The sequence below is a fragment of the Brachyistius frenatus genome, unplaced genomic scaffold (genome assembly GCF_029030835.1).
Source record: "Brachyistius frenatus isolate BFR_SWC_R1_liver_20210118 unplaced genomic scaffold, ASM2903083v1 Contig_69, whole genome shotgun sequence".
In the NCBI taxonomy this organism is placed as follows: Eukaryota; Metazoa; Chordata; class Actinopteri; family Embiotocidae; genus Brachyistius; species Brachyistius frenatus.
In genome coordinates, this window is record NW_027210668.1 from 171,753 (window position 1) to 196,735 (window position 24,983).

At 42.8% G+C, this 24,983-nt stretch overlaps 1 protein-coding gene across 2 annotated transcripts in view; it reads right to left on the reverse strand.

The window, feature by feature from the left end:
• LOC138626047 (uncharacterized) overlaps positions 1-24,983 on the reverse strand; it is a 47,303-nt gene that overhangs the window by 11,669 nt on the left and 10,651 nt on the right. For both annotated transcript variants that reach the window (XM_069707440.1, XM_069707441.1), the window contains exons 10-38: positions 23,430-23,610; positions 23,140-23,306; positions 22,830-22,973; positions 22,511-22,689; positions 22,012-22,184; positions 21,140-21,364; positions 20,915-21,024; positions 20,025-20,240; positions 18,700-18,826; positions 18,381-18,594; positions 18,115-18,262; positions 17,230-17,407; positions 16,857-17,034; positions 15,970-16,096; positions 15,742-15,864; positions 15,024-15,174; positions 14,520-14,632; positions 13,443-13,593; positions 13,115-13,363; positions 12,480-12,692; positions 8,076-8,257; positions 7,722-7,905; positions 6,133-6,275; positions 4,280-4,461; positions 1,943-2,202; positions 1,613-1,850; positions 1,339-1,522; positions 382-508; positions 126-212 (exon numbers count right to left, since the gene is read on the reverse strand). In XM_069707440.1, coding sequence (XP_069563541.1) covers positions 126-212; positions 382-508; positions 1,339-1,522; positions 1,613-1,850; positions 1,943-2,202; positions 4,280-4,461; positions 6,133-6,275; positions 7,722-7,905; positions 8,076-8,257; positions 12,480-12,692; positions 13,115-13,363; positions 13,443-13,593; positions 14,520-14,632; positions 15,024-15,174; positions 15,742-15,864; positions 15,970-16,096; positions 16,857-17,034; positions 17,230-17,407; positions 18,115-18,262; positions 18,381-18,594; positions 18,700-18,826; positions 20,025-20,240; positions 20,915-21,024; positions 21,140-21,364; positions 22,012-22,184; positions 22,511-22,689; positions 22,830-22,973; positions 23,140-23,306; positions 23,430-23,610 — 4,954 coding nt within the window. The remainder of the gene's footprint in view (positions 1-125; positions 213-381; positions 509-1,338; positions 1,523-1,612; positions 1,851-1,942; positions 2,203-4,279; positions 4,462-6,132; positions 6,276-7,721; positions 7,906-8,075; positions 8,258-12,479; positions 12,693-13,114; positions 13,364-13,442; positions 13,594-14,519; positions 14,633-15,023; positions 15,175-15,741; positions 15,865-15,969; positions 16,097-16,856; positions 17,035-17,229; positions 17,408-18,114; positions 18,263-18,380; positions 18,595-18,699; positions 18,827-20,024; positions 20,241-20,914; positions 21,025-21,139; positions 21,365-22,011; positions 22,185-22,510; positions 22,690-22,829; positions 22,974-23,139; positions 23,307-23,429; positions 23,611-24,983) is intronic.

Here is a 24,983-nt window from a genome sequence, read left to right on the forward strand (position 1 = left end):
TAAAACGTGCTGACAGGTCGTAGATGATACGAGGTTGCAGCGAATATTTCGCAGCATGTAGTCGGGCTGGCAAAAGGCTTGTGAGAGACACAGATTAAAGAGGTACTGAAGGGCTCATCACTCACCTTTCAAAGTGGAGCAGTAAGCGGAATTAAGGTTGGACTGCAGGAAGTTGTCCTGATCTCCAGACATCGGAAGCTTACACTTTTGAGCTGTTGAAATAGATATTACATTATTTTAGATTAAATTGAGAATACAGAAAACTAGAGGGAGGATGTAACAAATCAAGGGGAGACTTCCCAGTTGTTGAACAGAGACACGATGAGCTTCAGACACATACAGAGTGAAGTATGCAAAGACTGGTAATCTAAATGTCCTCACCAAGTGTGGCATAAAGTACGGACACGTCCTGCAGCACTTCAGCAGTTGGAATCGGAGATGATGAACAGATCAGCTCCAACAAATCCACATACTGCTTCATGTTGGGACTTGGATCCACGTTCAGCAGCTATAAATAAGATCATCACAGATGCATTATTAGTGTGTTTTAGACATTTCAATCTATTATATATATTGGTTTTCAAATTCTTTTCCAATAGTAGTGTTTCAATTAATGAATTCAATTCAATTTAATTTAATTTAATTTATATATCCAGCACCAGATCACAACAGTTATTTTAGGGCACTTAACATAGTAAAGTCTTCACAACAGAACTTTGCAGCATTACACAAAACAATTCAACGATTCACACGAGCGTCTGGGAGGAAAATAAACTCCCCTTTAACAGGAAGGAGAAAACGACAGAACCAGGCTCAGAGGTGGGCGGCCATCTGCCTCGACCGGTTGGGCAGAGCAGAGAGAGAAAAGGACAGCAAAGCGTTTCAGGACACTGAACCGTTTAAATTAAAATGTTAGACACAGTGCAGTGTCTTTATAGTAAAATACCGTGTTTATAATTCATCGTCTCGATATCCGAATAGAATAACAGGTGAATGACAACATACTGTCTATGTCTGTTTTATTAAATGTATAATTAAATGACAATTCACTGACCCAACTCCAGTCCTCTTTCTCCGAATCACAGAGTTAACGTTAGCTTAACTACAGCTGCTTTAGTTTACGGGTCATTGAGGGAGCAACATCAGGAACCCTTAACAACAGTAACTAAGGGGGAAAGGGCTCAGCAAACACAACACCAACAGGGTGATGTGCATCTCTCGTGTAGGTGACTGAGCCAGTGTGGATTTATTCGTTAAGTTTATCTGTTCTGTGATGACGAGCGAGTGACAGACGTCAAAAAGGCTTCTGTGCTGATTGGCCTTCACGGAGCAGCTTACTCTCCTGAAGAAGTCTTCCATGCCGTCCAGCGGATAGTAGAAAGGAGCCAGGACTTTGGGCTCCTGGACGGGGCTGTCCGGTCGGTGAGTCAGCTGTTTGTAGCGCAGGAACATTTTCGTGGAGTCCCTCCAGCACACCTCCTTCAGGTGGTAGAAGCGGCCTGAACACCAGTTGTTATCTTGCCTGGGGAAGCAAAGTTTCACTTTTTAGTCTCGGGAGTTTTGATTTTTGACATTTACCTGAAAAAGCACGCCGACGCAGCTGACGACGTACCTGTTATACTCTACGAACACAGCGGGTGTGTGCTGGAACAGCTCCTTCAGCCTGCTCTGGGGACAGTTCTTATGCAGGTAGGTGTAGACGTTGTGGATGTGCTGAACTGTGGAGGTGAAAGATGTCCCTTCTGGCTCGTCTTCAGGTGGTCTCTGCTCCTCGTCGTCTGCTTGCGGTTCGACACACCACTTCTTCAGGTAGTCGATCAGAACTTCCACCGAGATCATTTCTCTCATCCCTGAAAGAGGAGACAAAAAGTTGAGAGCCCGAGCTGTTGGATCACGTCACCGATGACGACAGAGACGTCCACCACTGGAGACGCATTTTTACCGAGAGCTCTGCTGAACTCGCTGGAGTCAACGTCCACGTAGTCCACGTGAGTCCCCAGCAGGCCGGTGACCTCAGGAGACGTCAGGTAGACCAAGCTCGGACGGAGGTACTTCCTCTCCCGCTGCTCTCCCTTCAGCGGGCGATACGCCGGCACCCATTCCAGACGACACAAGAAGAGGTAGAAGGAGGACCTGGTGCTTCTGATTGGTCGCCCGTCGTCGTCGATAACCTGGGCTGTGAGGTACTGCGAGTAGCAGTGTCTGGAAGGATGGGAAAGGGTACGGATGGATTAGTTTTCAGGCGGGAAGTAGCAGAATACCACACAGCGACCGCTTCGTTCACATCCGAACGTCAGAGATCTGATTATCGCAGAGCGCGGACGCAAAGCTCTTCGTCTGTAGGTCGGCGAGCTCGATGTCACTCGTGACGACTCAACACAGTGGCAGAAATGTCTGACCTACATTCCTCTGCAGAATATTCATCAGTCAGCAGCGCTGCACGTGCTAAATGATCAGGAAAACTTCTCATCAGTGAAATAAATGGCAGCTTAACAACGTTTCAAAATGAACAGCAGAACTCGCATTTTCTGATGATACTCGTTGTTTGTCTGCACGACTAATCTGGTTTTGAAATCCCTTCTGCCCCACCTCCAACAGAGAGCTGATATTACATCCCGCGTTGTATGAAAAATAATGAAATAATGTATTTGGGTGCCAAACCGACAGCCGAGTTATTAGCACACATATCATGAGTCCCTTTTTTTGTGTCCGGACCACCTGCATGTCATTCACCTGCTCTCTCCCCCCTCTTGTTCTTTCAATTTCAAATAAAGTGCCCATAAAATAAATAAATTCAAATAAATAACATGTTTTATGTTGCGTAGCAATGATACAAAAGTTGGGTTGAAGATGTGAAAGACTTAGCTGAATAAAACAATGGCATTTCATGTGTTTTAAAATTGCTGAGTCATGTAGTGTCCAACAAACATGCTTGAGATATTGCCGGATTGTAGACAATCCCCTCTACACAACTATAGAAAGATATCTCTACTGACAACATTTTATGGTGCGATACATGTGAAAATAAAATAATTCCACAACACACAATATTGCTTCCCAGGCTATAAAAACTGATATATAAAAAAAAAATTATGGTAGGTTTGAATAGCCTGGACTTTGAATACCATGAATGACTCGGTCCTGTAGTGATGTGTAATGATATGAGTTTAAAAGTGAAAGCTGTGAAATAGATTTGAGTTCAAAAGAAAAACAAGGAATTCCACCATTTAGCTTTTGACAAGGCTGTAAGTGAAAACCGTTTCAGATGACGATCTCATGAGGCTGGTTCAAATACTGAAAATAGTGATTCTAGCTGTCATCGAGGCAAACGATGTTTTCTATGAGAAATCTAAAATATGATGCACATTTCGCTTTGTTTACACTTTTTTCTTACATAGGTGTTATTTCACAGTTTTGGTGTCTTCAGTTTTGTTCTACAATAAAAAAAAAAAAAAAAAAAAAGCTAAATTGAAGAAAAGTAAACGTGTCCAAACTCCTGACTGGCATGGTGTAAATGTATATTCATTTTATGACTTCTTTTTTTTTCATTTGTATTACTACTTTAAAAAATTTTTTTTTTACTTATATTGTTCTTGGAATTTTGATTTTAATATTTATTTGATTGTAGATTTTGTACATGTTCTTAATGCTCTTATTTAATAGGTCACAGTATGAAGCTGAAACTTGCGTGCGTTACAAAATGGTTGGCAGTAAAGCATGAATAATAAATGAGCTCCGACGTGTAGAAACGATGCCGCGATCTTTTAATTATTCATCCAAATGTGATATAAAGAAGACACTGGCAGGACGTACTAGTAGAGTGCACCGCTCACCGGTGTGAGTTTGTAAGCTTGGTTGACCTCCTAAACCGAACCGCCGTCTCCTCCTCGCACACATCTATAACGAGAAGTCATGAGACGGGACGGCACTAAAAGCAACTAAATCCAGATTATTAATCCGATTATCTGGCGATGTTCAACCCAAACAAAAGGCTTGTGTGTCACCACTTTTCTTTTAGGGAGAAAATGGTTTTGAACCGTTGAACAATGTCCCTACTTTACTTCACTTTAATCACTTAATGGCCACGGAGCAAGTAATGGGAATTACTACGTGACCCTAAATAATCCCAAATCCATTAACAGAGCCATCATCTGTGGCTGTTAGGTTCCCCAAACAAAACAGAAATGGGACAAGATGCACCGGACACAAAATGACGGTGTGTGCGTGTGTGTGCGTGTGTGTGTGCGTGTGTGTGTGTGTGTGTGTGTGTGTGTGTTACCCGGTGGCCCAGTTGGCCTCCAGCAGCTCCAGCAGAGCAATTCTCTGCTGCAGGAGGAGGGAGCCCGGCAGCTGGGCTGTGGCCAGGGCATGAAACTCCTCGCCGGGGTAGTCGTCCAGCACATAGCCCTCCCCTGGATTTTGTCGCCACGTCACACTTTCATCCGCCCAGGGACTGGAGGCCTGGCGGAGGAGCGGAAAAAGAAAGAAAGAATGAGCCTCACCGTTGACAATGACATGCCGCTAAATTGTTAATCTGAAGCCAGCGCGACTGAAGTGTTCACAGACTTTGCTGTTTCTTGCAGGTTTGCGCCAGACTGAACTGTTTGGATTTCCATTCTTCTCTAGTCTTCCTCTGTCATTTATCAAAAGCCTGAAATATGTCGAGGGCACTGCTGCTAGAATCCAAACCAGGACCAGAGAGTTTGATCACATCAAACCGACCCGGGGCTCTCCACTGGCAGCTCGTACAGAGAAAGAGACACTTTCATCCTCACTGGTCCGGCGCCTGTTTAATTTAATCATGCCAATTATAGTGTTTTTTATCGTTTTATCATTTAATAACAGTTATCTTGTTATTGTTTTTTTTTTTTTTTTAACTTGCTCTCATAGTCTCCTTGTTATCCATCAATGCAGCTTCTGTACTGTGTGCTTTGTGCTACATTTAGGGTGACAACTCAACACTATTAAAATCGTTTATTCATTTAAAGATCATCTTCTTAAATAATGACTTATTATGGAAGTTCACCTAAGGCAAGAAGAAAAAAAAAAAGCACATGCAAAGCTAGTCATGATAAACATTAGAGGAGGTCAGTCATTTTTCTGACTAAACCATTATATGAGTATAAAGACTGATTAGATACTGTCAATTGTTATCAAGATTTTGGCTCAATATCTCATCATTTATCATAACTTTAATCTTTTTCTTTACTTTTCCTAGAAATGGCTGTTTGGACACTATTGTTGAGCAGCACATTAAAAAAAACGGACAATTAAACATCCACGATAGCAGAATAACTGAGAAAAGGTCCCCTGCTGATCTATTTAATTTATTTTGTATATTTAAAACAAGGACAGTGCACAATGAATGTATAGCATCAGATTTAGCACAATGCTAATTTCCATCTGCTGTCCCTCCAAATGATGAAGGTCACGTGACATGATCAAAAGCTCCAGAACAGCTAATGAATGGACCTGGTGGAGAGAATTTGTTTCTCAGTGTTTCACATTAATGGATGTGACGATGACGTGACCAGTTTGATAAACGTCTACGTTGTCGTTTCCAATTGAAAAGAAAACAGACTTTTCCGGTTAATTATGAGCACCTGGTGTGTTCTGTATTCTTTAAGCAGGAATAATAACAGGATCATCTTTCTAATACTGTATGGAGGCGGCGTCGGTCACACGAGGACTGATGGCATCATTACAAATCCACATGCGATCCCCTGTATTGTAGCCCGGGCTAAAACAGGCATCAGGAATGTCTGACCTGCACCCCTCAGGCTATGTCCCCGACACGTCCCATCAGTCACCTGCTTTTTCTGCTCATCCTCAAAGCAGCTATTGATCTCTTTAGTCCTGGCGTGACTCATAATCATTAGTATCTTCATCCTTTAATCACCACCTTATTCATCCCGATGAGTCACGGACGCAGAGGAAGATTCTGGTCTGCCTCTGGTGTCCATGCAACCGGTAAATATTGCGTCCTTACACAACACAATCTAGAGCCTTTTATCTGCTGCGCTAACAGGTATGACCTTCGTCTCCTTTTTGTTTTTGTTTTAGTTGCCTGAATGATTGCATCTTTTGCAGCATGAGCGGAGTGTGATGACACGTTAGGGATGTCCCCCTCACCAGTTCTTTGGCAGTGAGCGTTCGTCTCTCTTTGCGGATGATGAGGCCGTCTCTGACTCCCAGGCTGCTGAACAGCTCCCTCCATCCTGCGACATCGTCGTCTGTCTGCACGTAGCAGGGACTCAGCAGGATCCAATCAAAGCCTGGCGGGGGGGGAAAGCAGCGAGGCGGCGGGATGAAGGTTCACAGAGGGAAGAACAAGAGAGAAAGCCTGAATAAGAGGCAAAAACCTGGCAAACAAAGATAAGTAAACAGGCTAATGCAATGTGAAATGTTTACCTTTTGAAGGTGCAACATTAATGTAATTCATCTGCTGCGCTGCTTTATTGCCAAAAGGAAAACGGCTACATTGTTTACAGAACCGAACCCTTCAGAGTGAACAGTGAAAGTAGCCAACGCCTCAGGGAGGAAATCAATTGCAACACAAGTCCAGTAGAAAACAGAATACGTGAATTGACTTTGAGCTGAAACGATTTTGACATTAATTCAATGTTAAAATCGTACTTTCAGCAGAACCTCTCTGGTCCCAGTTCCTCCTCAGTTTTTACTGTTTTTGTTTTGTTTTATGAAAATGAATGTCTGAAAACAAAACAAGACTGCGTTGACCATTTTGTTCTTTTGATCTGATCTGATTTTTAAACGATTATAAATTTGTGGATTTGTCAAAAATGAAAACAATCGATAGCTGCAGCTTGAAACCGATAGCTCGGTCAATGTACCATTGATCATGTAGTAGTATACAGTAGTATAAAAGGTTTTTATCTAATTTGTGAAAAATGAATGCCAACTTCTTTTTGAATTTGATTTTGTTAAACAAATATGACAAGTGATACCAAAAATGTGAGAAGCTGGCTAGTTTCATAATGTACGGTTGTCTTCAAACAACCATCCAAAATTAGACTGCTTTTATTATTTTGGATGTAATTCAGCTGTGAAATGTGCAGCTGCTGTTCTGCAAGAAAAGTCATTGGATGAGAATCACCACATCAAATGCCTCAAATTATCAAAATGCTGCAATTGCCGTCTTTAAAATGGGCAGCGGAGCAGAAACACTGTAAAAGGAACATGAGTTTGTGTCTATACAAATTCAGCCTCTCTCAAAGCGCCGGCCAGGAGTTCTGATCCATTTTCCATGACGGGTTGCCCACTCCACGAGCGCTTATGTAACACAAACACAAACAAACTACTATGTTCAATACTCTCAGGCATGGCATGCTTTCTTTAACCCTAACAATGGAGGCAAACCCTGACATAATCACTGACCACTTTCCTCACAAAAGACCACACACATTCAGTACACACACACACACACACACACACACACACACACACACACACACACACACACACACACACACACACACACACACACACACAGCTGATGTCCAAAATCTACCCAGAGAAAAAGGGAGATGGCAGCTGGGGACTTGGACGAACAAGCTCCGGTGATTATTTTGGTTATTTTAGTCGTCTTTCTGGAGCCAACATGGACGCCGAACAATAACTGGGGGAGGACAAGGGCTCGAGTTTAACTCTTCTTTTACAGCCACAGTGTGTGTGTGTTCATGCTTGTGTGGGCTTCTCCCTACCAGGCAGCTTCTTTGGCAGGTCGATGTTGCCGTACTCTTCAGAGAAGTGCACCCTTTCATTGGCCGGGCTCAGCAGACCCCTGGAGGTGAGGACGGGTATTGCGGTGTCAGAGTACTCCTGGCTGGAGGAGGAGTGCTGCTTGATGAAAACTAAGTAACTCACAACCACCGACTCGGGCTTGGACTGGAGGTGGAATCAATACCAGATGGAAAAGCAAGGCAGAAAGAGAAAGAGGAAAAGACATTTAAGACAATTATGAAATGTTAAAAATCATAAAAAAAAAAATCATCCTTTTTGTGATCATTTCTCACATGACAATAGGCCAAGCTGATTCAGTGTTTGGTGAGTTTTACCTTCCATTTGTTGCTCCGTATTATCGGGTAGATGTGCTGCTCCAGCAGCTCTTGAGGCTCCAGTTCATGAACACCGAGTCTCCTCAGCAGCTCTCGAACCTGCTGACTCTCCAGGGGCTCCAGACAGCTGAGCAGAGAGGGGTGAACCACGCTGACATCCTTGTACAATGCAGACAGAGGTCCTGTGAAACGACAAGAAAATGGATTCACACCATCAAACTGGAACCACAAACAGAACAGTGGAGAAAAATATTAAGACTTTTTGAGTTTTCCAAAGACCATATTTGTTATTGTAGTGTGGAAATGAACAGTATTGAAATGTGTGTTACATCATGTCCACCGAGTTTTAAGTTCACAAGTTCTTTTGGATGAACACTTTAGTTCTGGGGTCTCCGGCCTTTTTTCCTTTGAGAGCTACTTTGACAAAATGAAAGCGACACTCACTGTTGCCCTCCAGCCAAAAATATTGTATTTATATTATTTACCTAATTTATGAGTATCCATTTCTTTCCAGCTCAGAGTGAGGGTCTATGCTTTGTTTTTCAGGTGCGTTGCAGGTCGCAGTTTTCCTGTCCTCTGTTCTCTGTGTGTTTCATGAAGGGCGGAGCTCCACTTCCGCTGCACTGCTCCACAGGTGAAGGCAGCGAGGGGAGACGGTCAACTCGTCAATCGATCGTATCGATAGTGTCGTTCGCTCAGACAAGTTAAAAAATAAATAAATAAGAAATGCTGACATAAACTGCAGGTGGCACAGTGGTGCAGTGGTTAGCATTGTTGCCTCACAGCGAAAAGGTTCCGGGTTTGAATCCGGATCTCACCCTTTCTGTGTGGAGTTTGCATGTTCTCCCTGTTCCTGCGTGGGTTCTCTCCGGGTACTCCGGCTTCCTCCCACCGTCCAAAAACATGAATCTCAGGTTAATTGGTGGTTCTAGAAATTTCCCTTAGGTGTGAACGGTCTTTGTTTCTGTGTTGGCCCTGTGACAGACCGGCAACCTATCCAAGGTGTACCCTGCCCAAAAGTGAGCTAGGATAGGCTCAAGCCCCCCCGTGACCTGTTCAGGTAAAGATGATGGATGGATGGATGCATAATGAATTGCCAAATAAACCTGGGTGGCCTGCCAAGGTAAGTTTATGTGTGGGAAACACTGCATATTATTCAAACCCTCTTTGATCTACTCAGAACCGGGTGGCGGGCCGGAACGAGCTACGGGGTGGAGCCCCCTGCTTTAGTTACACACTTGAACATTTTATTACAGTTTATTGTGTAAGTAACATCCCCTTCAGAGATTAATTTACAGTTGTGAAGAGAAGCAGAAGACTGCTTCTGTAACAAACTGTCATGTGGCATCTCGTCTCATTTTGACCTGCATATGGAAACACAGAATTTCTCGCGAGTTGGAATTTATTGAGTTTTTTTCATTTCTTCTCAGATAGCTCGAAGACATTGTGTGATTTTTGACACAACAGCAAACAACAATCAAACACATACCTGAATACCTGTGACTGAAAACCACCAGTGACCTACTTTGCTACTTTCTGAAGCAATGTTTCCCCCGCTGAGCTCTGTGCTTCTTAATATTTCAGAGGAACACTGTATAACTTCGCTGTCTCTCTGAAGCGATCACACTTGTCTCCGTCCACTTGAATTCACCTTTAAGCAGAATCTGAGGTTTGTGCTGCACATTAGCTTCACTTGCAGAAGGCTGCTTCAAACTACAATCGCTGACCTGAAAACCGAGTCGAGACTTCGCTGCCGCCGGTTATATTTCCTGTCAACTCTCTGAACATTCGTTGTTCTTCCTCTGTTTTCAGCGACAAAGACTCATGAATACTCATGAAGAGCGGACTTAACAGGTGTGAACTCGAGCAAATTTCATGTGCTGCCTTGACAAGATTTTTAAGCTTTGCTGTTGTTCAACACTACCGAGATAAATGTGTTGCTCTCACATAAAAGTGGATGACCCACAGAAAACAATCAGACCCGGGTCTATCAGGTCGCATGTGTGTGACGCCGTTTTGTTCTCTCCTATTTTATGGATTCATTCTCCAACAGGAGCATTTCAGAAGTGAAGCGATTTGTATTCCCAATTATGCTGAATTCCTAATTTGGTCATTTTTCCTTGATTTTTGTGCTTCTAGCGTCGGTAAACATTGTGAAACATTTGGGTTTTTTTGTCCGTTTAGTGACTTTTATTTCCTACTTTGTATTACCCTTTTATGTAGACTACATATAAACATGTAGGGACCGAGGGTGAGTCAGGGTTAAGGCCTGATTACAGGACCGGCTGCAACGTGTTGGCCTGGTGCGATCCGGACCCAATTTCACTGCGTGACTATGGACCCTGAGTCCACCAAAGTGATTTTTGCTGAGTACAGCATATTTGAGGTCGTTCTTTTTCTATTTTCTGATATTTCACAGACTAAGTTGATATTCAAACACGATGAATAACATAAATTACGATGTAATGGAGGTAACTCACCGCTGCATTTGTCTGATCTGATCCATTACTTGGCCTCATTTTGTAATAAACAACATCAGTGGTGCTCTCGTAAAGCACCGAAGGCCGATGATGAAGAGAAAATGAAACACCCTGAGTCTCTTTTAGAAACACCGAACCACACTTAGACTACATGATTATTGAAGACAGCAAACTGCAGCGGCAGGATGTTTCCATCAGAGTGTGAAAATCAATTATTCATGCCGCCATTCTAAACCTCAGCTTTGGGTGCTGTTTTTGAACGTGATGACGCACAGCCCGGGTGGCTCTGCTCCGGCCTGAGTGGCTGTGCGGCTGCTTATTCTTAGAGAGAGGTCAGGTTTGTCCACAGACTGGATGCAAGTTTGTCATACACCTACTTGGCTGCCCTGAAATGTCTGAGTGCGCTGACTTCTAAAAGAGCAGACAGCTGTCGACGCCGATCCTTTTAGAGGGTTCAGAGTCGTTCACTTATACTCTATAAGTACTCGAGACATCAGAGAAGTAAGTTTAACTCCGTTCCGCCGCCTCGATCTGCTTCATCCGAACACACCTTATAATTCAACGTGCTATTTTTACTCGGCAACAATGATTTCAAGCTTTTCTAAGTATTTCACTGTTCGGCTTCATGAGCACAGATGGAGAGCGTTACATGTGCACCTCGCACCATCGCCAAGGTGACACATTTATTTATCTGTTTTTGTTTTTCTACATCAGTTAATCACATTTTTAGAAACTAGAAAACCTGTGAAAGTGTACCGTCCTATATTCTGACTTCTTTCCTTTCTCCATCTGCTGTGCTGGTTTGTTGTCGTTGTCACGGCTGATTTAGTGCTGCGCAATGAGCACATGCACTTCCATAAATTCCTCGCAGGTGCAGAGTAATTATCTGCACAAAACCAGAGAAAGTACACAGACACTGCAGTCTTCTTCACATTTCTTTAGATCTGAAGTGTACTGGAACCGATGACGCAGGTTTTTGAGATCTCAGATAGTCTGTTACTGAGAGAACCAGAAAGGAAATGTGTACAAACACACACCTTCATGTTTATTTAAGGTCGATCATGAGGTTGACATGTTGTCATGTGGAATAAAATAAGAGTAGTGGACAAAACCACAGTGTGAAGCTGTTTTTCATATTATTAATTTATCATTCAGTCTATTCCAAGCGGCAACCAGCAGTGACGTCACCCGTTGGTTTGTGAACGGCCGTAATGAATCCTTGAGTTCTGATTTTGGCCGTCGCCATCTTGCCAGTTCAGAGCAGTTTGGAGCAGGAAGTGACCATATTTGGATGATCTGGGGAGCGAGCGCTGGATCTGACTCATCTGATTGGAAACAGGGTGATACTACGTCCCGCCCACCGATAGCCATAACTTGACTGCACCACAGGCCTGTCAATCAGACACGCCCCCACAAACACAGCTTTTTGAAGCTTATTTTCGAATTAATGACGGAATTATTTTCAGATGGACAGAAAACTAATAAGAAGGAGAAACTTATTTCGAGTTATTTCGAACAACACCGAAATAACTCGTGAACATTTTCTATTGACTGTGAATTTTATGAGACTAGTTGAATGGGAGTCTATGGAGCCGGAGGCTGTTTGGAGCCGACCTCTAGTGGCACTCTGTGGTATTACAAGTTAAGGCACTTCTGCGTTGGCTCAATTTTTCAGAACCAGAAGTTACGTCCACTTTTGTATACAGTTTATGGTCTATTCTTTATAGAAATAATAAATAATAAAAAAAATTCTGTGAATTTTTGAGAGGCAAAGATATTTGGCTTTTTCAGAAGGAAACATTCAAACAAGATCTCAGTTTTATCAACCACGTCTCAAAGATCCAGCTTCTAATGGAAAGAGGCACACGTCAAATTAGCCGCCAGCACGCTGCCACTAACCGAGTTGAACTAGTTCTGGAGTTACCTGTCTGAGCTTGAGCTTTCTTTTTCTTGGTCTTGATTTCTTCCACAGGAAAGAACACTCCCTCGCCACTCAGTGTCACCACACGTCCGTCAGCCAGAGGGATTATGGGTAAATCTCTGAGGGTTTGCAGGATGGAGTCTGCCTCGCCGTAGCCGTGCTCCAGAGCTCGGAAGTTGCACACCAGCAGTCTGGCCAGTTGATGCAGGCCTCCGTCTGAGGGAAGGAGGAGGATCATTGTATTGTTAGTCCAGAACGTGTTGAACATCAGAGGGAATTGAAATGAAAGCTGCAATGTCAGTGTCCAAAACTTACTGAAATATACCATTTATAGTCCTAAATCCAAATTACGGAGTATTTAAAACATTTGTTTTAAATATCAAATGTTTTCTTGTCCTGTGTTGACATATTAAATGGAGGATGTTGTTTCTATCATTCATTATCCTCATGTTTTTGTGCTCAGTTATAATGCCACAGTCATTGCCATGACGATATGACAGGCTACACACCGTCATAAGAAGTTACTGAACATGTCTCTTTTGTAGAAAAATGTAGCCTCTGAAAAGCTGCTGTGTTTTTACATTGAACACTCAGGACAGCGCTGCATCATAGTAGCTCTGAAAGCACTCTGCACACACCTGAATGGAGACCATCCACTTTCATTAGCTCCTTGGCCATGGCAGTGGTTACCGTGGTAACATCAGATCCCCGCAGGTATCGGACTCCCAGGTGAGCGAGCAGAGAGGTGGGTGGGGTTGGGCTCAGACCCGAGTGGAGATAAGAGAGGGACAGATGCCTTTCCAGCTCATCTCTGCCAATCACTTCGCGGATCACAGCGTCCTGACAGACGGCCACCTGGGAAGGCAGCTTGTACACAAGCTTACCATCTGGGAAAGACGGTTGTCGAATTTTAGTTATATTTATGAAAGTTTTTAAAGTGGCAGAGCGTGCAGGTGTGAGTAATACCTGAACTGAGCGTAGGCAGGAAGGGCTTGCCCTTCAGAAGCTGAATGATCTGCCCGGCAACAGGCTTGAAGAAGTCCAACACCTCGTCAGGGAGGGGGATGAACTGCAGGAACTGGCAAAGGCCCTTCAGCCCCGTGAACTCTGGGTGATCCTGGAACAGGGAGAAAACAGCATGCTGGTTAAAAGAGTCAAATCAGAGCTATTAACTGGTGTTACTGTAGGATGTTTTTGAACATCCTGTCGCTGTGACGCAAAGCCGGATTCTGAATTTTCCTTCATTTACTTCAACTATAAAGAGAATCAGGCCTGTATTTGAAAAGGGCTTAAATTAAAGCCGAACCTCTATCTCCCCTTTAATATATATTTAATCCACAAATCATTTATCACACTTACTAAACGCTTTATATGTATTTATTACAATATGTACAACACAGGGATATTTATATATTGCTGTACTTATTCATTAAAGCCTCACTCCCTGTGTATATATAGATTGTACATAGTTTTTACCCACAAAATGTCACCTTCAGCTTCCCTCCTGTTCTCATCGGTTAGGGCAAACATATATACATATTTCTATATTTTTCTATTTAGGTTATACTTTACACTGATTTGGATTGCACTGTAGCAGAAATGTGAGAATGGAATAATAAAATGATTGATATAGTATGTTGAATTTTCCTTTTCCTGCAATGAGTATTTATCCTGTACTTGTTCTCATTGTTATTTAAAACTTGGCATTATTATTAATACGGACTTAAGTTGCAGTAATCTTATTCTCTTTTCTTGTCATTTGACTTACATTTTAATGTTGGTATTTTCATTATTTTGTTACGTTTCATACACCTGTTTCATTTTATCCATGTTCTGTTCATGTATTATTGTACTTTCCTTAATACACTCTTTTCCTTATCCTCGTCAGTTGTATCCTTGACACCACCTGTTCCTTGTCTTCCCCTTTGATCATTTACAAGTAGGATGCAGCAGAGTTTCTTGCCAGATTCATTAAGTATCACATCTCATCTGTTTTTTTGGTGTTTTTTTGTTTGTTTTTTTATTCGTGCAGTTATGTCTTACAGAGAAGACGTCCATGGCCTGGAGGAAGAGTTGTGGTATTTCAGATCGAAGCCATTGGTTCCAGGAGCTGTCTCTGTCCACGTCTTCACGAGAGGACGGGATGTCAAAGTCACCTGGAAATGCAAAAGGGAAATACATTTCTTTCAGATTTTTTTTTTAGATTTTATACACTTTATTAATCCCCGAGGGGAAATGTCTTCACTACAGCAGGGGGGCTCTCAGGGGGGAGCTGCTGCAGCAGGCTGCCACTAGCGCGGCGCCAGGTAACCTGACCTGAAGTGCATGTTTTTGGATGATGGGAGGAAGCCGGAGAACCCGGAGAGAACCCACGCAAGCACAGGGAGAACATGCAAACTCCGCACAGAAAGGCCCAGGACCGGATTCGAACCCAGAACCTTTTTGCTGTGAGGCGACAGTGCTAACCACTGCACCACCGTGCCGCCCTTCAGCAACCAAACAGTGTCCCTGAATGAACTGCTTTATGATCGCGATCTCCATCCTCACCTTGGATGATGAAACGAAAACCAAAGCTGCGGAGGGGCAGGTACGCAAACACAGGTTGCTTCTGAGGCTGGCATAAAATGTCACTTCCTGTGATGTCGCTGCCAAGCTGGAAAGCCAGAGCAAGCTCAGTCGACTCGACGTCCTCCTTGATCTGAAAGAGAAACAAATCAATGTCAGAACAGACACAAGAGCGCACAAACAGGCAGACTTCTTAAAGACGTGGGTCGAAGGTGTCTGTTAAATGAACAGTGCGGCTGGTGGCAAACTGGAGCACAGAATGTCTCAAAGATTTTTTTCTCCCACTTTGTCTTGCATAACATCAGTGAAGGTAACAGGTGGCTGCCTCTGGGAAACAGAAGAAGGAAAATAGCTTAAGAAGAAAGAGCGGCAGGTATTGCGGCGTCGTTTCAGTCTGAGAGATCATTAAAATCTGCTCGGTGGCGTTTATGTGCTCGAGTCGGTGAAAACCTAATGAGTGTGTTTTCACAGTCTTAGAGGGAAACACCTTTGAGGAGCAGACACTGGAGGAATGACACTGAGGAAGCCTAAAACACACATCAGAGGAATGCTGCAGCGGATTATGTTTACGCTCCAGGAGGGAACGTAGAAAACGATGTCAGCTTGCTGTTCTGAAATCCTGATATGATAAAAGGGCCAAAAAAAATGCAGCAACTGAGTGAGATGTGAGCGTCAGATCAGTTAGATTAGTGCGCGTCACCTTCTTTGGGGGCTGCAGTGTGCTTTTGACCACCAGCCAGCGCTCGATGCCCTCCGTGTGCTCCACCTCCAGCACGTTGTGACTCAGGTCTTTACGAGTCATCGTCACGAGACGCTTCTCACTCTGCAGACAGAAACAGTCGGGGACAGAGCGTGAGGACACAGGTGATTCTGAATGAATCTTATATTCACATAACACACGGTCCGGTAGTGTATGTACATTACAGACCTGATTGTAGATGGTGATGGAGCGCAGGCGGTGCAGGAAGAGCAGCAGGGAGGGGTGGATGTCATGAAACAGGTTTCTGGTCTGATGGCTCTCAGAACGCAGAGGAAGGACGATCTTAGTGCTCCAGCTGATGACAGAGGCAGAAAGGAAATGTTCTGTTCTTCTGCTTCTAAACAAAGTTAACAGTCTACATACTGGCAGCAAGTAGCCAATAATATACTTTATCTACTCAGCCAGTGGGGGAAGATAAACAAACTGTCTTATAGACGTGCAGTGTGTGAAGAGTTACTGGCTTTGGACTTTATGTTGAATTTCATTCAACAGGAATATTCTGGATAATGTGATAATAAACCAGACAGTTTGGTAGGGTGGAGGAGAGTAATGCTGTGAAGAGGCCAGTCAGAGACAATAATAATAACTTCAGCAAAGTTGAAATGTTTTGTTTCTGCAGAACCAGAAACCAGAATTTAAAAGAGGATCAATTTAAGCTGCAGCTTGCATTGACATTGTTCCTATTAGTGTCGTCTCTATCTTCCACAGGCTGTTAATGATGCACATATAAGAAATGGATGTGCCTTTCAAGATGCTTTTAATTTACAAAAAATACTGCTGCAATGTATAACTTGGACTTCTCATAGAAGACCGAGATGTTTAATAACGGTTCTTGATCCAAACTGATCTTTCACACTCAAAATGTCAACAATATTTCTTTGTCAATATATACAGAATACTATATATTTGTGATATTATTTTACATACAAATGTATTGTTTGAGTAACATTTTGTAGATATAAATCTAGGGTTGTGTTTTTGTGCATGCTGGCTCAATGTTAAGTCAAAATGTCTGCTGTGAAAAAGGCCTTTTGTTTCTCGATCGGTCGTCTAACCTGTGCAGATTAATGTCCATCAGCTGAGCGTCCAGAGACCTCCCGTCTTCGGTCCAGTGGGGGAGGATGTATCCCATCGGGCCGCAGGTCTTATCGAAGCGCAAGTGGAAGCCATTGGAGTGAATCTCGGGACAGTCTGTGACCTTGAACACAGACTTAAAGCCAATGCCCTTTTGTCCTATAAGAAGAAGTTCAACGGGGATCAGTAAGTCACCACATTAATGATTAACATCAGCCAACGCAGCCTTTATGAAAAAGGATTTTTTTTAAAAAAATTTTATGTAATGCAAAACAATCGTCAGTAGATCTGCTACTGATGATGTAACAGTCTAGCAGATGCAAACAGTACTGAAGACATCGTGCCCGTAGTTACCGATGTATCCGTATTTGTGTTTGCCCTTGGTGCTGCGGCCGACATCACAGATGGCCTTGATGTTCTTCTCCTGGAAGCCGGTCTCGTTGTTGTGGACGCTGATGCAGTTTCTCTCCACCACGAAGGCCAGCGATGGCACAACCCCCGCCTCCGCTGGATAACTGTTGTCATCCGCGTTCTGCAAAATGGTGAACGCAGAGGTCAGAGGAAGTCTTTTTTATTTATTTATTTTTTTTAATTCCTACTCCCACTTCCTTTTTTCTATTTTAACTGGGTTTCATAATAACTGAGGATTTGGTATATACTATGTATGATTACAGCTTCATTGTCAGGGGTGTAAATCAGTCTCGCTAGGATTACGATCGCAATAATGAACGCAAATTCAAGCAAACTCAGCAATATTTGCGGGAGCTTGCAATTATTTTAAATTCCCGCGGTATTTTTTCTGCAAAAAATGTCATCAGCAGAAGCTATGCTGAAAGTATTACGGCATGATACAAGTGTTTTCAAATAAAAATGACTTCATTAACAAAAATAATTCCTCATTCAGAAAGGCTCTGCTCCAATTTTCTCATCACCAAATTAAAAAAAAGATATATTTTAATGAATTACTTATCAACATACATAGTACTGTATGTTAAAATAATTTATACACGTCAACGGAAGTGAGTACATATTTATTCCTTAATGAGGTAGTGCTTATAAAAAACAAATTTTTCTTGCCGACTTGCAATTTTTTCGAATTACCACAACTTAACACAAAAAAACTCACTTAAAACTCCACAAATTACATCACAACTTTTGAGAAAATCTGCCGCAAAAATCATTTTTGATCGTAACAATAACAAAAATCCCAGAGGGACGTGTGAATGTATTGGAAGGCACCTGAATGAGTTCCAGGACAAAGTGTGTGTCTTTGCTGTAGAGTTCGGTGGAGAGGCGGTCCAAGCTGCGGCCCAGTCTCTCCTGTTGGACCTGCATCAGCTTCTGGCCTTCAGCGGGCAACTCCACCCCGATGCCAAACTCATTTTTCCTGTAAGACAATAAGAGGAGGACGGAGAAGAGTGACGGATCGGTTTGGTTTTATATGAGCCCCATTTGGAAATCTTGACACTTGAATGGACAGAGTGGAAATAAATAAATAAACCAACCTGATTTCTTCAATTATAACTTTCTGGAAGGGGATCGTGGTGTCAGACTGACAGCTGGCAGCATCTTTTTCATCAGTCTGAGACATTTCCGGCTCTTCCTCGCCCTCAGCTTCACTGCTGACGTCTGTTGTCACCCCATTGGGAGGTGAAGCCAACTCGTACAACTCCTCCTCGTCCTCTTCCTCCTCAATCTCTACATCTTGCTCGCCGTTGACTAGAAGAAGCCATTTAGTTATTAAAAAAACATTCAAATGAGGAAACTGCTACAGTCCTTTGTTTAAATTCACATTATCTGAGGTGGAATAATACTTTCATTCACCTTGTGGAAGGCTCTGATTGAGCTGGGAGGACGTGCAGCTGTTGTCCATGACGTTGTCCTCAAGATACTCGTCTTCACTCGTATTCAGACCAGACAGACTGCTGCTCTCAGAGTCTATCAAATTAGACTGAAGGCAAATAAATAAATCAACAGAGGAAATGGTGAATGGATTTACAGCGACAGGATTTCAGCTTTAAAACAGTGCTACAGATATCTACTGTACTATATGTTTGTCTATAATTCTAATGTGTTTTTTTACTTTCCAAACATATAACACTTTTTATATTATTCTGGATCAGAAGTCTTCAACCTTTTTTCCTCTGAAAGCTAATTTGACAAAATGAAAGTGTCCAAGAGCTTCTCTTGTTTCGTAACATATATTCACATAGCTGAGCTCCAACCAAAATGACTGAATAAGCTTCTTTTATGTGAACAATAACAAACTGATACTGTACACAAACATATTGTAACACAACAGCTTGAATGCAACTCGTGTGGCCAAACGGTTTTGAAGAGTTTAAATAAAGCCTTGTAGTAGAAGATTCAACTGGAAAATCCAGTGTTTCCACTTCGACTGGGACCCCCGCCCCTCCTGAAAGAAACACAATTCTACGTCCAAACCTAGAATGTGGCTTTGTGTGAAACTGGAGGGCTTTTAATTTGAAAAGTCGCGGCATTCATCCGAACAGTGGTGTAACTTTGATCTGTCACCATCTCAGATGCAGACACTCTTTCAATAGCTCCGCCCCGCTGTTACGGTCTAGCAGAAAATACTGGGTTCATATTATTTACCAAATTTATGAGCACCCTTATCTAAGGGTAGTAAGTCTATGTGTGGGAAGCACTGCATATTGTCCGTACCTTTTGCAAGCTACTCCGAACCAGGTGGGAAGCTACGGGTTAGAGATTCCTGTTCTGGAGGTTTCATTGTGCCGTTACTCTGAGAAACAAATCTGGATGATTTGGCAGCGGAGTGCTGTATTATCATGGCAGCGGGGTTTTGGCTTTGCACAACCAAGAGATTACATCTGAGGTCTACTAGGAAATTAGATATTAATTTTCTTTTTCTTTTTACCAGCTGAATTTGACCTTTTTGTTGATTGTGACTGTGTTATAATCACTCCTTGTTCATACTAACAACGGATCTAAGTTTTCTCTGTTTATTTGACTGATGCTGCTGCTTTTTTCTTAGAAAGATTAAATCAACACTGTGTTTAGAACAATATGTGCAAAGTCCAAATATTTAAGGACTAAGATTGCTTAAGAAATATTAAATTTGCCTGCTCATTCAATCGGAGTACTGTTTTTATGTTTTGCACGCTGACCTTGGCCTGATACACAGGTGCTGCGTATGCGTTATAGTTCTGGCTCTGCGGTGGGTTCAGCTTCTTCTGGTAGTCTTTGACCCAGTCTGTGATGCCCATGAGGATGCCCAGCCGATGCAGACAGTTCATGTGCGTCGTGTCGGACTGAGCCACAGAGATCAGGACTTGTTTGGACTTGGCCTGGCCCAAGACACGGGAGAAAGGCTCCAAAAACACCTGCAAGTCACAGACACACATTTCTTAATCAGAGTTGCAACCTTTCGACATTTTGTTGTGCAAAGCTGGTGTAGAAATAGCTGCGGGGAAAGAAAAGTGAGACTCGGTTACAAAGATAGTTTTAGTTCTGCGTCCACTGTACAGCAGAGAGGTTTTAGCACAAGCAGTAGGAAGTCTGAGACGACCAACAAGCCAGAAAGCTGCTGTATCTTAGACTGTGGTTGGCATGACAACAGTAAAACTGATAACAACCACCTCTTCAGCAATTTAGGGCAGCAGATTAAATTCACAGGCTACAGCTGCCCACTCATTTGGTCAAGGACACATTGAAATGTTGTCACAGTTTCTGTGTTTGTTTGTTAAAAGCTGTGAACCATCTGTTTGCTGGAGAAGAATGTTTCCCAAATTATACACTCCGAGTATCAACAACTCTACTCTGCAGAATTTAAATGGATTTATTTAATATAGAAACTGTAAATGTAGACAAAGGGATATCAAAGTTTGAATTTCTACTTGCTGCTGGGTTTTATTGAGGAGCCATGGGATAAAATCAACAAGATCCAAATCTACTATCACCAGCTGTACTCTAAAATTAAAAACTATATATATATCACCAGCTGTACTCTAAAATTAAAAACTATATATATATATATATATTATATATAGCGACTGACCTGCTGCAGAAGAGCCTGGCAGGTTCTGGTGGGGATTCGTTTGAAACACGCCAGGAGGAATTTGGCGACTCTGCTGTAACACGACACATCCTCTTCAGCCAGGGACAAATCTGAAGAACACAAACCTTATTTAGGTAACGATGACACAGTCGCGCTGCATTTGACATACTTTAGTCCAGTCATACATGTTTTCGTGCAAATGAGCAAAACGAAATGAAAGTCTACCTTCTTTAGCCACGGCCGCTGCCAGAGAGCTCTGCATGTGATTGGCCAGGAGGGCTGTGGGAGCGTTGTCGATCCCATCGGCTATAACCATGGACACGAGGTGGCCGGCGGTGCCGACGGGGTCGAGGGCCACGACGGCACTACAGAAGAGCTTGTCTCCTGTCTTTGTGGTGATCCTGAGCAGCGTACCTGGTGTCACCTCTAACGCCGCCAGGCCGGTATCAGCTAAACAAACATTAATACACGTATTAGTAAGTACAAACTCTCGTAACTTGGTAACACCGTTTAGTTGTGGGTCATACATGGATAAACACAGAAAGTTGGATACAGTGCTGCCATTCAGGATTGCTGCTAATTTGTCCCATTAATGATAATGCAACAAAATAAATCTTCTGTGAGCCAAAAAGCATTTTTGGCATTGACAGGAACCACAAGGTCCATTTTCATTGTTTTTATTATGAATCCATGGTGGATGTATATTCATGTGACATCCCCTCTATGTAAAGTCTATGAGCTGAGCAGGAGCACATGGGTGGGACAGTCAGGTGATGTGCATGTGCAGCACAGAAGCTGGACTTTTGTGGCTTATGTGTCAGATCAGCATTTTTTTATTCATTTATTCAACCAGCCCAACCAAATTAAGAATTCACACTTAAATAAAATGTTGGCAGGTAAACACTGTATACTGCAATATAAAGTAAATAGGGAGTAATTTTGTACACATCCTATATTACACATCAAATATCGATTCATCAATTTGGGATTTTACGCCTCACCTCTGTAATAATATATCACACTTACCATTGAGTTACAGTGAGCAACATTACATTCAATATACTGGAGGAGCCGCATAAACAGTGCAGGCCACATACCTGCGTTTCTTTCGATGAAATCTTTGAGGGAGCCATGAAGGGGCTTAAATACAAGCTCCCACTGGCTCCACTCACTCAAATCTTCCAGCAGAGGGCAGGAGAGCAGGCTGTCCAGGGCCTGCGCCTTCAACATGTCACCCAGACGCCCCACCGACTCACATCCAGCTTCAGTGCTGCTCATGAGAGGAATGGGAGAAAGACTTTTTAGAGACATTATTAAACAAGGACTGGAAAATGATGGAAGGTTCTTGTTTCATGACATGAACATTTCACATCTCTAAGAAGCAAGATGATCAAAATGGTGGATGCTTCTTAAAGTTTGAAGAAGTAACCCTGATGAAAGACTGCAACGTTGGAAAATGTTGGATCCGTTGTTTTTAAAGTTTGACCTGAACACGCTCAGCCTCCGCTGCTTCGACTGTTATGGCTCTTATTTAAATCTGTCTTGATGGAAGTCTATTACTAAAGTGCTTGAGTGATCTGGTAACAGACATCTAACCTTGATTTATCTGGTTTGGCAAACAGGGCGGACTCGTAGTAGACCTGGCTCAGTCCTCCTCCACCCAGCCCCTTTTGGCGTTGGACCAGGCCAGCCAGCATGTGAAGGGGGCCGAAGCCCAAGTCCCGACTGTCCCGGACCCTGTAGTGGGCCCGCAGTGCCAACTCAATGTGAGAGAGCTGGGAACAAAAGTTGGACGTTAACCGCGTTGTTTTCTGGGTTATAGAACATTTATAGTAGCTTTTAATAACCCACTAAAAGAAGTGGCTTGTTTCGTTGTTGGTATTTGTGATGGCTTTGATGTCTTTAACAGACTCACTTCATCTGGATCAGTGGAGGTCACGTCGCCGCACTGTTTGATGAACTCAAACACGTCTTGTCTGGTGGGTTTGAAACCGCTGCCAGTGAGCTCCGTGCTGCTGCTGCCCAGAGTCAAAGTGGACCCCAGTGTGTCCTGCAGCAGCTGCTCACAACCAGAGAGAGAGACAGGATGAAAACACTGTGCGTCGCTATGCTATCACCATGGCAACGTCGGAAGTCTTTCAAAGGGTGATGTGGCGTGATTGCCTTAAGGTCTAGACTTCACCCTCATGATAGCAGAATCCAAATGAAGCATTTCATAGATGTACCTGAATGTGTTTGACAAGGAACTCCAGGAAGTTGCCGTGCTCTAAAGAGCGGAAATCTTTGACGTGGAAGTGTTTGGTCAGTTTCTTCTCCATAGAGGCAACGTGGGCCAAAGTGATGGCCGAGTTCTGAGCAGCCAGGGTGTCTTTTAAATACTGCTTCACTTTGGCTGAGAGACACAGAGAGGAAACGACCGCCAATCAGAGACAAGTGTGCACTCGATTCATATTTATCAGACATCATCAGACGAGTCGAATATGTGCGGCAGTAACGCTGCATGCTGCATTCTAACCTTCACCGGGGAGGGACACGTTGTTTTGGTCCTCTGCTTTAGTTTGCTCGGTGGTTTTGGAGACCTTGTCTTTGGGGACCAGGTCCGATGGAACGGCCAGGGAGCCTCCGCAGATGGCCAGCTGAAACAGAGCCGTTGCCAGGCGGTCGCCGGACACCTGCAGCAGGAAGCCCTGGATGTGCTGCATGGGGAAAGTAAACAAAGCTGCGTATCAGAGAGGCGGTAAACCTTTACATGACAGGAGTGCCGACATTAAACAAGCACACCTTGTTTGTCTGCCACGCCCAAGACAAACACGGACTGCAGGCTAATCCGTTTGGTTCACATTCATGCATCCTATTACAGTGTCTATCTACTGTTTATCATGTTGCTGCGTCAACAAAATAATTCAGTCTGTTAAACATCAATTGCTGACTCTGCTGATCCTGTTCAATGAGGTGTAGAGACAAAGTGTAAAGCAAATATTTCAGGTTGTTTTTCACTTTTTTACCAACATATACACTCTAGAAAACAAACAGAAACCTTCTCTGAAACTCGAGTTGTGCTGATATATTTAGAGAGTGTGAAACCTGAAACCTGGTTTGCATTTTTGCAAATCCAGTTTCCAGAGCAGTCATGTGGTTGTTTTTCCTTTTTTCTTTAACCTTTAGATCCAATCCCATTTCCCATCCTGTGGCCCTGCCCCTCCTTTAGATCAGATTAGATTTTATTAATCCCACAATGGGGAGATTTACTCATCACAGCAGCATAGAGAAGACAAAAAAAAGTGCACACAATATGAACAAATTTGCAAATACTTATGAGATATAGGAAATAAGGTAGATAAGAAATCATTATTTTAGAAAAAAATGTAATAAAATATGAGCAATGAATAAAAAATACACACACAGACTATATACACAAAAACAAATAAAATACATATAAATAAATACAGTTTGGCATGATGAATGTAAAGTGACAGGTGCTGTCACAGGAGTGTCCTCTACTGGGGTGGTGGCCCTTCAGAAAGGAGCTACAAGGTGTAGGATTTACACATTTGAAACTAAAGAAATGGGACACCACTCGTTGTATCAACAGTAGCTGCAAACTAAGTTCATTATTAACCCTCCCGCTGTCCTCGGGTCAAATTGACACGCTGCTGTGTTCAACCAAGTTCTATTTTATTCTTATATTTTTATGGATCATTGGAGACAAGGAGGCTGTGACTCAGTGTCTGTTTCCTGTCAGTCCCATTTCCTCCTTGTCGTCCTATTTACGGATTGAGAGCATATCAAGGTGTAGGCTGAAGCCATTATTTCCAATTAAGGGAAATCTTAATGCTACAGCAGATAACATATTATAGACTTTAGAATTTTTATCTCAGGAGAAGATGTTGGAAAATGGATGGAAAGACCTGAATGTTTTAAATTAATGACCTATTCTAATAATGATATCACAAACTGCAGATAAATAGGATAAATTCTTCAGATAATCCCAGAACATGTAGAAGTATGCGTCTGTCAAGAGGAGTTTAGTCCCAAATTAAATATCTAGCTGGTCAGTTCAAACTGTTTT